The following is a 15,136-nucleotide window of genomic DNA, read 5'->3' as shown; positions in this document are numbered from 1 at the left end:
TGAGCTTTCATTGGCTAAACCACGGGGAAAAGTCAACACCCCCCCGGAAACACTGAGAACCGTGTACCTGCGCACCTACCCGTGTGACAGGGGGTGCAGGTCAGCCTGTTCGCACTGTACCGTAAAACCGGCAAGTTACCTAGAGAGCATATTGTTTAGATAATATCTGCTAAATATATACGTAAGTCTATTGCAATAATAGTATAGCTCTAATTAGGGCCTATTATTACATTCTAATTCTATTCTAATTGAGATTATTATTATATGATCTTTATGTTGATTTTATCCTAAAGCGACTGGCAGAACGTGTTCCAACAGTGTGAGGAATGTCGTGTGCCACACTGTCCTCGACCCCCTTCACTCGCAGGTAGGTAGGTACCTACCTACCCAGTACAACAAAGCTGGGCCTTGAAGTGCCTAACCAAAGAGCGAGCACAAGCAGAAGGAGCATCATCGCATATTTGTTGCATTTGATGATGCTGCCTAGATATTCTCATTCTCTTCTTTTCTTATTCACCCTCCCCTTCCGTTTTGTGACACGTACATCTCGCGTCCCGTCGCCATGTCGTCCTCTAAATCTGTCATGAACCTGGCGCGTGCGTGACCTTGAGCTCTTGTGTTACTTGTTGCTTGCGTGCTGACGGGCTATTAGGGGATGTGAAATCAGCCTCGCTCAAAGAACGAGAAAAGGCTGTCGATGGTAGGAAACATCTTTAATTCATCATTTCATGGACTCACGAGTGTTTCAGAGCTGGCTAGTCTTCTCAACCCGCGGAATCGATCTGCGAATCTGTGAGCGACACCTCTCTCACCCACACTTTGTCTGCTAACAACTTGTGAGTTCCGACCTTGGCGACAAAGGCTACCATGAGATCTTCGAATCCATTTTCAGCTTTGTGATGCGCGAGAAGCCCAGCCTACGTAATAAATCAAAGTCCCAAGCCACGTCGAATGCTGCTGCATCCCGTCTCTCGAAATGTGCCGCCGCTGTGCGGATGGCAGCAGGACGCGGCGTCTCTAAGCTCGGGCGAAAGACATTACTTGCAGTCGTGGATCACATCACCCAAACTCTAGGGCAGAAAGATGACTTCGTGCCTCCGTTACTTCAGGACTACATCAAAGCGTTGACCGAGGTGCTCTCACGACCAGCCCATGTAGAGATGCTCGCTCGGAGAGGTGGTGAGAAATGGGAAGAGTGCGTTGGCTTTCTCCTCGATGTTGCTCAGTTCATGCTCCCAGATGAAGAAGCTACCGCTCTGACGTTGGCCCGGGGATCCCCAGCTCCAGGGTCGGGGTACGGCCGGTCTACTGGACGTTCGACTCCATCGACCCAGAGTCAAAGAAGAGTCGCTCCCGGAGAAGGCGGTCCTTTGAAAGATGTACTGGAAGGGCTGTACCATCTGGTCACCGCCGGCAATGCGCCGTTGCTGCGACGATACACGGAGATCACTGAGGTGGTGCTGAGAGTCTTGAGCTTGAAGCAGCTCAGCCTTGGCTCCTTGCAGACCCTGGCATTTGCTATCATCAATGTGCTTTTCTCGGAAACCCATGCCGACGACCTAGCACATTCGTGCTCAATGGTGAAAAACCTCCTGCCGTTGATGAGCTACTGGTGGCGATCTGAGAAAGTTTCGCAAGACGAAGTCATCAGGGCGTTGAGAATTGAGATTTCTAGGAGTATCTTTCTCACGCACCTGCACATCGAGCATCTGGTCATCAACTCATCAGATGAAGGCATCCGCCTGGATGTCGAAGACCTAGTCGAGAACCTTTGGAGTGAGTACTCCAAGCGCAGTGAAGCCTTTCGATTACAGCTGAGCGACATCACCTTCTCTACATCCTCTCTTTCGAAATATGGCCTTCAACTGGATGTTTTTGGACTGCGCCCCCACAATGTGTATGGAGAAGGTCACTGGGCGGTTGTGCAGAATCTGGCATTCCTTGAGCGTATCATGGTACTTTCCAACGAGAAAAATCAAGAAGCAGCCCCGGAACATGACGAGCAGCGGCGGAAGAGGCGCCGTATCCGCCTCGACATGAGTCGTATCAGACTCAAGTTGAAGCTCGCCGATGTAGCGGTTCGACGAACAGCCCTACAACTGGTCCCGTTTCTTCTTGCAAGTAACTCGCTAAGCCGTGACGAGTTGCTTGACTTGTTACCGGACTTGGTAGCCTTGGCGAGTGACAAAAACCCCGTAACAGCATCTTGGGCCCTCGTCGCCTCAGCCAGGTAAGCACAACTCCCGGCATAGACCGATAGACGACTTACTGTTTCAGTTGTATATCCTATTGCGAGGACTGCCACGACCAAGCAGACATTTGGAGACAACTATGGCATTTAGCTACAAGGTCTATCAGTCTACCAGGCACAAGCCGAGCGGCCTGTGTTCTGTTGCATGCCATTCTCGAGGCAGATGTTTTGCCATATCACACCGTCTCTGAGGATGTCAACGGCATCGTCACAACTGCCGACGTCAGCGGCCCCAGCGTTTTGTGTGATGCGTCCATCAGCTTGATGTTTCATGTGCTTCATCTTCGGAATGCTAGGATCCCAAGTGCCAGCCAAAGCACTTGCCATCACATCATCCGTTGGATATTTCTCCGATGGAACCCAAGTAAGTCCCTCAGCTTGACATAAGGTAGACTCACTAACAAGGTAACAGACGAATCCACTTTCGCCTCCTATCACTCTCTACACGTCCAGCCTATAGAGCTTGTGAACCTGGTCTGGGCTTGCTGTGGGACTTCAGAGTTGAAGCTGGTTATCCAAACGGTCACCTCAGGAGGCCCTCTGAGTGAAACATGGAACTTGTTGGGCGAGATTGAATCATTCAGCCGTTACATACTTCTTCTCAAGGACACACCAGAAAAGTCCAAGACTGCTGGTTGCTGTACCTACTTTCAGTCGACGAACCCTCCACCACTCGCCGATGCCAACACTCGTTACGCTTCTAGGAAGCTAACACTTGAGCTTTTCTATCCCAAGCTCGGCGAACTAGCCGAACTTTGCAAAGCCTGGACCAAGAGAATGAATGAAGGTGGTGTGCAGATTTCGATTGATCGCTTTCAGAGCCTCCTCTCAGCCTGCTTGACGGGTACCCTGTTGCTTTCGCAGATCAGCGACCTCAACTCAACCCAGTCCTCATCTGTGGAGTCTACTCTGATGGAGATTCTAGAGAAAGGACTGGATGCTGCTCTGACATCTGTTGAACCCATGGCGTTCGCCGATTCTGTCCTGCGCGCAGTGAGGCCGATGATGCCCGATCTGACCACAGCGAATCTCAACCAGATGCAGGGGAACAACGCTGGTCTCTTGCGTCTGTTAGCAAAGGTTTGGTCTGTGATTGAGGACCGAAAGAGCCAGCAAAGTTCCGGGAACGATGTCGATTTGATGGATATTGACGAAGAGTTTGAGTCGCAGAGTAGTAGAGCGAGCTCTATTTTGACACCAGCAGCGATTCCACGGTTCAATATCCAACTACGGATGGATGCCCGGGCATTTTACGCAGAGACCAAAGCTCGGCTCCAGTTTCTGTCCATTCTCAACGACGATATTGGCCAGATCGGCCTCGTCCCGGATGCCTTCATCGAGCATCTCATCAACATGCCTGATGATGAACTCCTGCTGTGCCAAAACTTGTTGTTCGAGATTTTCAACTCTGACCTCATCATTACTCCAGACAATGCCCTGGCTGTGATTGAAAGACTGGGAGAATGTATCAGTGAACCGGACTACCAGTATGCCGAGGTTGCCCTGAGTACTTGCATCGGGGTTATTGATGGTCTTCATTCTATCTGGCTGAACGACACACGTCAGCTCTCGGACAGAGTTGGCGACCTTTACAATCACTTCGTCAAAGTGTGCCTTCCATCAAACATGCTCTCGCCCAGAACCCAGATATCGATGATTCGATTGCTCTTCACCCTTCTGCGGGCCAACTCGGACTATGGCAAGGATCAAGGTCTGGACTCCTCCCGAACCTGTCTTCTCTACATTCTCAAGAACGGCCCCATGTCTGTCAAGTATACTATTTCCGAAAGGATCGCTGACGTTTTCGATCTCTTCATTCTCAAACTCCACGATGAAATATTCGTGGACGTTTTGGACAACCTGCCTACCGACCCTGCTGATACTACGGGTATTGCCTTTCGACTGTTGGTGTTGTCAAACCTCGCCTGTCGATGGTCCACTTTGCTTCGGAGATGTACCTACCACATCTTTGAAACCCCGGGGAAGATACCAGTCTCCACGGAGTACGCGACTCGTTGCTTGCTTAATGTGTCTCGAACCCTGCAATTGGAATCTCCTAAGGTCTTGTTTCGGCTGTTCTCTCGTCAGTTGCTGTATACTTGGCTGGAGTGTGATCCTATCGAGGACATTCCATTCTCCATATTCGGGTTCTCAACCTTGGGTGACCTTCTCAAGTCCGCCCAGGCTGAGGCTATTGGTTTGACCGTCATGCGTGGGCAAGACGAGGCGTCTGCAGAAGTTGCTCGCTTACTGGGAACATCTGAAAGCGACCTTATCCGCGAAAACTTTGCGACCGCTATGGCCTACAGCATGATTTTCGGCGACTCCAATGGAGGCGATGACAAGGAGAGGGGCGAGGCTCATATCAAGAAGGTCCTTGGCCGCCAATTATATCTTGAAGCGATGTACCTCGACTTCCTCGGAGTTGGGGCCCTCTTCTTTGATCTCATTGACCAAGAAAATTCCATGGAGAAGGTCTTTGCGAGATTCAAACTTGACTATGCTGGAGAAATCATGAGTGCTATCAAGGCCATTTCTCACTCTCCTGCCGAGTTGCCAGCCAACCAGCAACCAATGTTCAAGGCAAAGTATCTCATCAACGAGCTTCACAGGCTCTGCCAGAGCAGCGAGTTCCAGTTCCATGATCTTTGGTCGCCCCCTGTGGTTGTTTTCATCGCTCGCACGCTCCTCAACACCGTGCACCCTGCTCTGGGGCCCCTTCATGCCTGTTCTGTCCTCCGCAAAGTCAGGATTTTGATCTGCCTAGCTGGCCCGGTTGCTCTGGAATCATATCCTTTGGAGATGTTGCTTAACGCGACCCGTGAGTTTATCGTGGATTCAGAGTGTGCAGATGATGCCTTGGGGATCAGCCAGTATCTCCTTGCCGAAGGCGCAAAGCATCTCAGCACAAACCCCTCGTTCCTTGCTGGCTATGCATTATCAACCCTGGCTTCCCTTCGCGTCTTTTTGGAATCAAGCCAGTCCAGCACGACACAGGAGAGTCAGTTCAAAGCCACCATGAGCAAGGCTGAGAAGTTCCATGGGTGGTTTAGCAAGTACTTGGAAGAATACGACTCTCCGATGTTTAAGAATCTCGAACAGCGCGAGGCTTTCAAGTCAATCACACAGTCTGCCGCCCGTATCCGGTCTTCGGGCAATGCTGAGCGAGGCACTGCAGAGAGCAAGCTGCTGCTGGACATCTTGGATGATGGTGGCTCGGAATACCAACTTCTCAATGACACTTCGCGCCAACTCGCTCTTGGCCTTCTCTGCGGCGACTTCAGTATCCCCCTATCGAGCAGGGATGACATCATTGAATCTGACCAGGATGCACTCAAGCATGCCGCGGCTGTGTGGAAGAGCTGCGGTACGCAAAACCTGAGCGATGAGTATCTGGCATGGGCAGGGCGAGTAGTTGGCCGATCCTTCTCGGCATCAGGTGGGATTCCTACAGACATCCTTCGAGAGTCACATCTTGCTCGTTACCAAAAGATTGCCCCGGATTCTAATGGCTCAGAAATTGGTATCCTTTGTCTTCTTCAGGACCTGACTTCAAGCACCGACTCTGTGACAGCAGGGTTGGCTGAAGCAGCGCTACGAACCGCCGTCTCCGATTCTACCATGAATGGCGACGATACACTGATTGTGGCTTGTCAACAAGGCCTTTCAGAGTCCCTTCTACAAACATCCCAGTTGGGTCCATACCGGTCTCCCCCGTCTGATAAAAGAGCTGGAACTCCTACATCGTCGATAGATGAACAAGCTGTGTGGGTTGAGGACATCACGTCAAAGAACTGGCTCCCGAACCTGAGCGCCTATATGGCCAAGTCTGTTGATGAATCCATCATGCTCAAGGTTCTGCCCCCTATTCTTGCCAAAGTTGAGCACTTCGCTGAGAGTGCATTCCCGTTTGTTGTTCATCTTGTTCTCTCCTCTAGGATCAACCAGCAGACATCTCTCAAGCGTCAGCTCTCTTCTTCTATCAAGGAGTGGCTTCAATGCACAGCGCCTGCAGCCAAGGACAACTTGAAGTTGCTCATCAACACCCTCCTGTACCTTAGGACCCAGGAGTACCCAAGAGAATCATCAATCGCTGATCGGTCACATTGGCTCAACATCGACTATGCCCTAGCTTCTGGGTCGGCATCGCGATGTGGAATGCACAAGACAGCCTTGCTCTTTGCTGAACTCGTTTCATCCGAAACCACGCGGTCCTCTCGTCGGTCTTCGGCAGCGGCAGCGAAGGAAACCGACATGAGCGAGACTCTCCTCACAATCTTTGAAAACATTGATGATCCCGATGCTTACTATGGACTGCCAGAGGAGGCTAGCCTCTCAAAGGTTCTCGCTCGCGTGGAGTATGAAAACGATGGGCCCAAGAGTCTAGCATTCAGAGGTGCCCAATATGACAGCAACATTCGTCTCGGGAATCCTATTGCGCAGTCTGATGGACAAGCTTTGGTGAAGGCTCTGAGCACGCTTGGCTTGTCTGGACTCTCAAACTCTCTCCTTCAAGTACAGCAGAACCTGGAATCGTCACCAGCTTCTCTTGAGAGTACCTTTAGCACAGCAAGAAAGTTGGAAATCTGGAATCTGCCTGCCCCAACGAGCAATCATCATGCAGTCACCGTTTACAAAGCCTACCAGAGCATTCATCAGGCGACAGACATTGGAGTTGTTCGAACGGCTGTACATGATGGCTTCACTCGCACCATGAGCAGCTTGACTGCACATGGTCTCAATGCGACAGCTTTGAGGAAACGACTAGGAGCACTGGCCTCCCTGACAGAGCTAGACGACGTCCTCGGCGTCTCCGACACTGTGGAAATGGAGAGCATTCTCAGCAAATTCAAGAGCCGAAGTAATTGGATGCGAAGCGGACTGTAAGTAACCTGAACAAGTTTGCAGACGAAAATGTTAACTCTTCCTAGTTATGACAGCGTCAGTCAGATCCTATCTTGTCGTGGAACTACCATGAGCATGGTCAGCCAGCAGAACGCCCTTCGAAGCAACCTGAAGCTTTCTGCGGCTGCAGCAAGACAAATGGAGGTGGAATCGATGATCACGGCATCTGGCGTCTATCGGTATCACCAGGCGACTCAGGAGAACTTAAACTTATCTACCAGCCTCACCAACCTCATTGCACCTTGTGCTTTACTGGATCTCCACGTTGATGCCGCAATCAACATTGAGGCCGCCAACTCGCTCTGGGACTATGGGGAGATGAGCACATCTATTCGCATGCTTCAGAGCATTGAAAGGGACTCTTCTCTCCAGAAACAGACTATCCCAGTCAGTCGCTCTGACTTGCTTTCAAAGATTGGTTTCCAGGTCTCTGTTGCTCGCCTCGAGAAGCCGCACGACATTCAAAAGAAGTACTTAGAGCCGGCTTTGAAGGAACTTAAGGGCAAAGGCCAAGGACGGGAGGCTGGAATGGTTTACCACCAGTTTGCCATGTTCTGTGATCAGCAGCTCCAGGATCCTGACGGGCTGGAAGACCTGACAAGGCTTCAGGGGTTGAAGAAGGCCAAGAGCGACGAAGTGTCGGAACTCAAGTTGCTGATCTCCACCACGAGGGATTCTCAGTTGAAGAACCGATACTCGCATGTGCTGAACAAGGAAAAGCAGTGGCTGGATCTTGATGAGCAAGAGCTGCGACGAGTTGAGCACACTCGTAGCGAGTTTGTGCGTCTGAGTCTCGAGAACTACCTCTTGTCTCTCATCGCTTCCGACGAACACAATAACGACGCGCTGCGTTTCACAGCCCTTTGGCTCGAGCGATCAGAAGAGGAGATGACCAACAAAGCAGTCCTGAAGTCTGTTTATGACGTGCCAACAAGAAAGTTTGCAGGGCTCACCAACCAGCTGACATCCCGACTCCAAGACAATGACACTGCCTTCCAAAAGATCCTTTTGGAGTTGGTTTACAAGATTTGTGTGGACCATCCCTACCACGGCATGTACCAGATTTGGTCAGGAACCAAGGCAAAGGCCCAGCAGAAGGACGAGGTTGCGGTCAAGCGTGTCAGGGCTACAGATCGAGTGGCCAAGCGACTCGCCGAGACGCAGTCCGTGGCCAGCATCTGGCTCTCCATCGATAAGACGAGCAAGTACTACCATGCTCTGGCCATGGATCGCAATCCAAACAAGTACAAGTCGGGTGCCAAGATCGCACTGAGAGATTCAACTCCAGGCCACAACCTTGTCAACTGCTTGGCTAAGTACCGCATCCCTTCTCCAACCATGCACATTGAGCTTTCTGCAACCAAGGACTACACAAAGGCGCCCATCATCTCCAAGCTGGAGCCGACCATGACAATCGCCTCGGGTGTCAGTGCACCCAAGATCATTACGGCACTTGGGAGTGATGGTGTGCGGTACAAGCAGCTTGTCAAGGGTGGACACGACGACCTACGCCAAGATGCAATCATGGAACAGGTCTTTTCGGCTGTATCGTCTCTACTGAAACTTCATAGGACAACCCAGCAACGCAATCTGGGTATCAGGACGTACAAGGTGCTCCCGCTCACGGCATCTTCTGGACTGATCGAGTTTGTCCCCAACACGGTACCACTTCACGAATTCCTCATGCCTGCGCACGAGAGGTACTATCCTAGGGACCTGAAGGGCTCTCAATGCCGTAAGGAAATCTTTGGAGTCCAAAGCCGGACAGTCGAGACTCGCATCAACACGTATCGCAAGGTTACGGAAAAGTTCCACCCGGTCATGAGGTACTTCTTTATGGAGCACTTCATGGACCCCGATGAGTGGTTTGTCAAGCGGCTGGCATACACAAGGAGCACTGCGGCGATATCCATGCTTGGTCACGTCCTTGGTCTTGGTGACCGACACGGTCACAACATTCTCCTGGATCACAAGACCGGAGAGGTTGTCCACATCGATCTGGGTGTGGCATTCGAAGCTGGCCGTATCCTGCCCGTGCCAGAGCTGGTCCCTTTCAGGTTGACAAGAGATATCGTGGACGGAATGGGCATCACTAAGACAGAAGGCGTCTTCCGGAGATGCTGCGAGTTTACTCTAGACGCCCTGCGAGAAGAGCAATACTCCATCATGACCATTCTCGACGTGTTGCGTTACGATCCCCTCTACACTTGGTCCATCTCGCCACTGCGGCTCGCGAAGCTACAAAAGGCAAGGCACAACGACGACGGCGTCATGGACGACGAGCAAAGCGAAGCAGAAACGAAGAAGGGCAAGAAGACGGGAGGCCACGTCAACGAGCCATCTGAGGCAGACCGTGCCCTGGAGATTGTGAGGAAGAAGCTCTCGAAGACCCTGAGCGTGACGGCCACGGTCAACGATTTGATCAACCAAGCGACGGATGAGCGAAATTTGGCAGTTTTGTATTCTGGTAAGCCTTTTAGTATCAGTGAAGTGTGAAGTGTGAAGCTAACATGACCTAGGATGGGCGGCATATGCTTGAGTACCTAGCGAACTGGCTGCAAGAGAATGGGCGACATGGACTTGGATGGATAGGCGCGGATCAAGAAATAAATGAGACACCAGAACGTCAAGAGGGTTGGTTATCTAGCTCCTCTCAAGTATAATAATTAGCTAAAGATGTATCATAATAAAGGCAAAGCTTTAGAGCTTCTTTTCTTATTTTTATTATACTCTATCTATAATCTTTAGAGGAGGATAAGCTAAAGAGTTGTTTCTTGACCTGTGGACCGCTGTGACGGCGCCGTGTTCGGAGTTAGGCGTGGTTAAGCTCTGTAGCCCCAGGACCAACAAGGGCGCTCCAAGGGCTATCTTATCGCACCTAACAGCGCTGAATGACATGAGGTAATCAATTGCCCAGCTCTAGCTTCTCTCATTCAGACTCGATCGAAGCATCAACATCCTGATTTATCAACGTCATATCTTGTACTTTTCATCGACAGAGTAAGGCGTATGATCGTCATTAACTGCCCTTGCACCGTGTCTGCTTTCACAAGCCCCAGCTATCGCAATTCACCGAAACCGCGCCGGACAGCCCGAGCATCCGAGGCCTGAGTGACAGCTCCATCACAGTTGTTCCAGGCCTCCCCCGTCGTCGTTATCGCTCCATGCAACCCGTGGCAGTCGAATCAAACTCTCCCTCCCGGCGCAGGCCGCGGCTCGACTCGTCCTCCTCCTCCTCACCGCCTCCCATCGCCGCCTCTAAGAGAGCGCGCTTCGAAGCCATGACGAGCGCCAAAGCGCGGGGCAAGCTCCCCGAGACCGTCGACCTGACCCAGCCGCCCTCGGCCTTCAAGCCCTATACGGGGGCCAAGAAGCTGGTCATCAAGAACCTCCGGGCGCCGACGAGTCGTGATGCGCAGGTCGCCGAGTACTATGTGCGCACCGAGAAGGAGCTCAAGGACGCCCTCGACTCGGTGTTTGCCGGGAAGACGCCCGATGTTCCCCTCGAGAGGCTATACAGAGGAGTCGAGGACGTTTGCCGGAAGGGAGACCCAGCAAAGGTGTACCGGATGGTCAAGGACAGGATTGAGGCGCACTTGCAACGGATAGTGCATCCGAGGATAGGACGGAATGGAGGTGTCTCGAACCTCGATACTCTCAGGAGCGTGTTGGCAGAATGGAAGATTTGGAATGGTCAAACAGTACGCCTGGCAGTCAATCAGCTGCAGCTACTATCCAGCTAACTCTCTTGCAGATATTGATCCGCTCGACGTTTAGTTTCCTCGATCGGACATACCTGTTACGAGAGAACCTTTCATCCATCAACGACATGGCCATCAGCCAATTCCGGAGGATGGCCTTCCCTTCGCAGGCGCTTGCGTACGAGAGTTCTCATGGGAGCAAGGCAATTGCGGGAATGTGCGAGTTGGTTGAGTATGACCGAAGAGACAACGATCAAATGGACTCGGCTCTCCTCAAAGACTCGATGATGATGTTGCACGTTCTGGGCGTCTACGTCAAGCACTTCGAACCCATCTTCCTGCAGCAATCCGAGGTCTACTTCAGGGAGTTTGGCGAGGCATGGAGCACTTCAAGCCTCAAGGACTACATCCGAGTCTGCAAGAAGCTGCTGCACAAGGAAAACTACCGCTGCATCGTGTATAACCTTGATAGCACCACGGAGAAGCAGCTGATGGACTCTGCCCACTCGCATCTGATTGACCATTATTCGGACAAGCTCCTGAACAGTGGCAATCTTGCCAAGTTGCTGTCCGATAGAGAGGTCGAGTCTATGAAGGCATTGTACGACTTGCTCCGATTATCAGGCATCCAGAAGAAGATGAAGACACCGTGGGGCGACTATATCAGAGCGACAGGAGCTGCGATCATTGGCGATAAGGAGCACGGGGATGAGATGGTTCTTCGTCTCTTGGAACTGCGACGGTCGCTTGACCTGATGATTCGAGATGCGTTCGACAAGGATGAGGACTTCCTCTGGGGCATGAGGGAGGCTTTCGGGAAATTCATGAATGACCGAAAAGTGTCGTCTTGCTGGGATACAGGAACGTCCAAGATTGGCGAGATGACAGCGAAGTACATCGACATGCTTATGCGAGGCGGTTTGAAGTCATTACCCAAGGAGCTTCTCTCTGATGCCAAGGATCGAGCAACGGCGGAGAAGCAGGGTCAGGCCAGCACTGGTGACGAGGATGCTGAACTTGATCGACAGTTGGATCAGGCTCTGGAACTGTTCCGTTTCATCGAGGGCAAGGACGCTTTTGAAGCATTTTACAAGAAGGATCTCGCCCGAAGGCTGTTGATGGGCCGAAGTGCAAGCCAGGATGCCGAAAGGAACATGCTCACCAAGCTCCGAAGTGAATGCGGCTCCAACTTTACTCACAACCTCGAGCAGATGTTCAAGGACCAGGAGATTGCCAAGGATGAGATTGAAGCGTACAAGGAGTGGTGCCAGGGTAGCACCGAGCGCAAGTCGCCTTTGGATCTTCAGGTCATGATCCTCTCAGCTGCGGCCTGGCCGACATACCCCGACACTCGTCTCAACCTCCCTGACGAGGTGGCAACTCAGATTGAGCGGTTCGACCAGTACTACAAGAACAAGCATACGGGTCGGGTGTTGACGTGGAAGCATTCGCTGGCTCACTGCGCGATCAAGGCTACGTTTGCTAAGGGCACCAAAGAACTTCTTGTTTCGGCTTATCAGGCCGTTGTGCTCATGATGTTTAATAGCCTCCCGAATGATGGCTTCTTGGCTTATGAGCAGATTGCCACAGGCACTGGGCTTCAAGGCGGCGACCTCGACCGCACATTGCAGTCCCTCGCGTGCGGCAAAGCACGGGTGCTCACCAAGCATCCCAAGGGCCGTGAGGTCAAGCCAACAGACACATTCACCTTCAACAAGACATTTACGGACCCTAAGTACCGTGTTAAGATCAACCAGATCCAACTGAAAGAGACAAAGGAGGAGAACAAGGCAACACACGAGAGGATCGCTCAGGACCGTCGGTTTGAAACACAAGCAGCCATTGTCAGGATTATGAAGAGCCGCAAGTCTATGGGCCATGCGGAGCTGGTGGCCGAAGTGATCAACTTGACCAAGAAGAGAGGCAGTGTAGAGCCGGCAGCGATTAAGAAGGAGATCGAAAGGTTAGTCAAACGGAGTGACCATGTGTAGAGAGTGCTAACAAGAGGCATAGTCTCATCGAGAAGGACTACATCGAGAGAGAGGGTAATGCATACGTGTATCTGGCGTAAGGTTCGGTAGGTTGGGTATATTTTATTATCTGATGATGTAGATGATGGGCTACGAGGCCCAAAGACGACAAGGCCTATAATTATGAGTCAGAAGCAGAGGATAGATCGGTATTCAGCTGCTATTAATGTCCAAACTGTGCAAAAAAAGTGACTGCCTGCGCAGAAGAAGGGATGGGAGTTGAACGTCATGTCTTGGAACAGGGGTTCAGGGGCCAAAAAAGAGCGAAGCCAGGGGGGGCCATGGGGGATAAGGTAAGAATTTAACAGAAGTCAAAGTTTGTCAACTGAGCTACTTCGCTGATGGAAGAGATGATTATTTTGACATATAAGGAGGAGATGCGTGGTTGAAGTTGGCTGGTGATTGGTGATGCGAGGGATGTGGTGGAGTTGGTTGCCTGGAGGGCTGAGGTCTCATGCCTGCCGCTTCGGGCAGTGACCTTGGAGTAAGTCGTGACCACCCTCGTTGAGCAGAGAGCCCAGATTTTCATCTCTTCTCCATCGCCTTCATCTTTTCCAAATTCCGTCTTTCCATCTACATGTCATGTGACAGTAGATGGACCGAGGTTGCTATTGATCGTAGTTCAGCCGGAGTCCAACTTCGAACATGGAGGCAACGAGGCTCAGCTGCGAATAGCCACCGTTGGCTTAGACCTGCATGCAGCAAATGATACTCGTCGGATCGAATCAGTTGCAGACCTGACCACTGACGGCACCTATCGAACCCCAGTCTGCACGCCTCATCTGCAGAGCGAGTCCAAAACGCCCTGCAAGATGCCCCGCCAATGCCCCCTTCTCCTCTCGCGGCCTTATATCCAGCGAGCCCATCATGATCCCATCAGGGCAACCTCACTCTTTCTAATCCATCTGACACGCCATGGAGCCCGTTTCTTTGGCTTTCGGTGTCGTCTCTCTGGGTATGCAGCTTGTCCAGACAGCCGCTGCCATCAGGGAACGCATCGATGCCTACAAGTCAGCGGCCAAAGAGCTATCAGCCCTATCTGACAAGCTGGACGACATTGAAGCCATGTGCTACTCTCTTGAAGCAGCCTTCGGCTGCTGTGAACAGGCACCCAAACCGTGGGACTCCATGCTACTAAAGAAGCTGCATCGCATCATGAGTGACTGCCGGGACAAAGTTTCACGGTTATACGACATCATCAACAAGATTACTTCTTCTCAATTAAATAGACACATACCTCTCAACACCACGGGAGCACGTTTTCTTCAGTACAGGAGCACTATACGGAAATGCAACAACGAATTGGATCAGTCTCTCACTTCTCTCCACTTGCACATGACGACCAATATCCTGTAAGTCTTGTATCTTTGTTTGAAACCAGAGCTTACAGGCTGTAGAGTTATGAATCTACGACCACTACCACAAACCTGCGACTCACTCAGTCTGAATGTTACTACGACCACACAGGTTGAAACCAATATGAAGAACAGCGTCAACTCGGCGGTTATAAAGTACCGAAAGAGTCGAGCAAGGCAAGAGGTACAAACTCAGGCGTGGAACTTATCACATTCCTCATTATATCGTCTCGAAAGGACAAAAGTACGAAAGGTGAAGCCGTCCAAGTCTTCCCCTGCTACGGTTCAAGAAGAGACCTCGTTCCTCATCGGTTCGCCACTTCTAGGACTATACGCAAAGCTCTCACTCCAACGTGGATCGCTTAGTCCTTTATCTGTTTCACTGCGGTTTCCCCATATATACACCTTCGCCTCTGACTCATGGTTCTTGACGGATATTGCGAGGGCTTTCAGAATGGACAGCGTTGGAAAATTGCAGCATATCTTTGATCAATACTCCATCACCCCTTCTACGAGCTTGGCTTTGGTAGATTCAACGTCGAACAAAACTGACACGCTGCTGGGAGTGAGTAAGGCTTTCATAGATCTAAAGGTACATGTGCTAACTGGGCATCTAAGTTGGCCATTTCGAACAAGGCAAACCGCATTCACGACTTCCTAATCGATCAGTGTCCCAGCTTACTCCATGAACGGTCAGTAAAGAGCCCATCTTACCATGCGTTATTGCTATCTTGCAAGGCTAATGGCGAGGGCACAGGCGGCACCTCCCCGTCGCCTATGACATGCTTTATGGACCCGCGACAGCCGATAGTAGCATTGATGATATTTGTGCGCGTGCGAGCGCTTACATCGACATGCGAGGTGATGCCCTTGAACCTATCGAGTTCTATGCTC

General features: G+C 51.4%; 2 protein-coding genes across 2 annotated transcripts; both read left to right on the top strand.

Annotated features, from left to right (window-relative positions):
- Positions 1 to 562: 562 nt before the first annotated feature.
- On the top strand, positions 563 to 9,695 carry LRP88_06832 (uncharacterized protein; the record flags this gene model as incomplete). Its single annotated transcript, XM_083243369.1, has 8 exons — positions 563 to 596; positions 653 to 700; positions 750 to 792; positions 842 to 2,230; positions 2,359 to 2,615; positions 2,664 to 7,134; positions 7,183 to 9,623; positions 9,676 to 9,695. 8 exons carry the CDS (start codon positions 563 to 565, stop codon positions 9,693 to 9,695), a joined length of 8,703 nt encoding a protein of 2,900 aa, XP_083100593.1.
- A 742-nt stretch (positions 9,696 to 10,437) lies between these two features.
- LRP88_06831 (cullin family protein) lies at positions 10,438 to 12,928 on the top strand (the record flags this gene model as incomplete). Its single annotated transcript, XM_083243368.1, has 3 exons — positions 10,438 to 10,857; positions 10,911 to 12,820; positions 12,871 to 12,928. The coding sequence occupies 3 exons, from the start codon at positions 10,438 to 10,440 to the stop codon at positions 12,926 to 12,928; spliced, it is 2,388 nt and encodes a 795-aa protein (XP_083100592.1).
- Positions 12,929 to 15,136: the final 2,208 nt, after the last annotated feature.

This window comes from Fusarium phalaenopsidis, assembly GCF_050370095.1.
Source record: "Fusarium phalaenopsidis strain FUZ10S chromosome Unknown contig_32298, whole genome shotgun sequence".
NCBI classification, from domain to species: domain Eukaryota; kingdom Fungi; phylum Ascomycota; class Sordariomycetes; order Hypocreales; family Nectriaceae; genus Fusarium; species Fusarium phalaenopsidis.
Note: the sequence above shows the minus strand (reverse complement) of the source record. Positions and strands in the feature narration are given on the sequence as shown.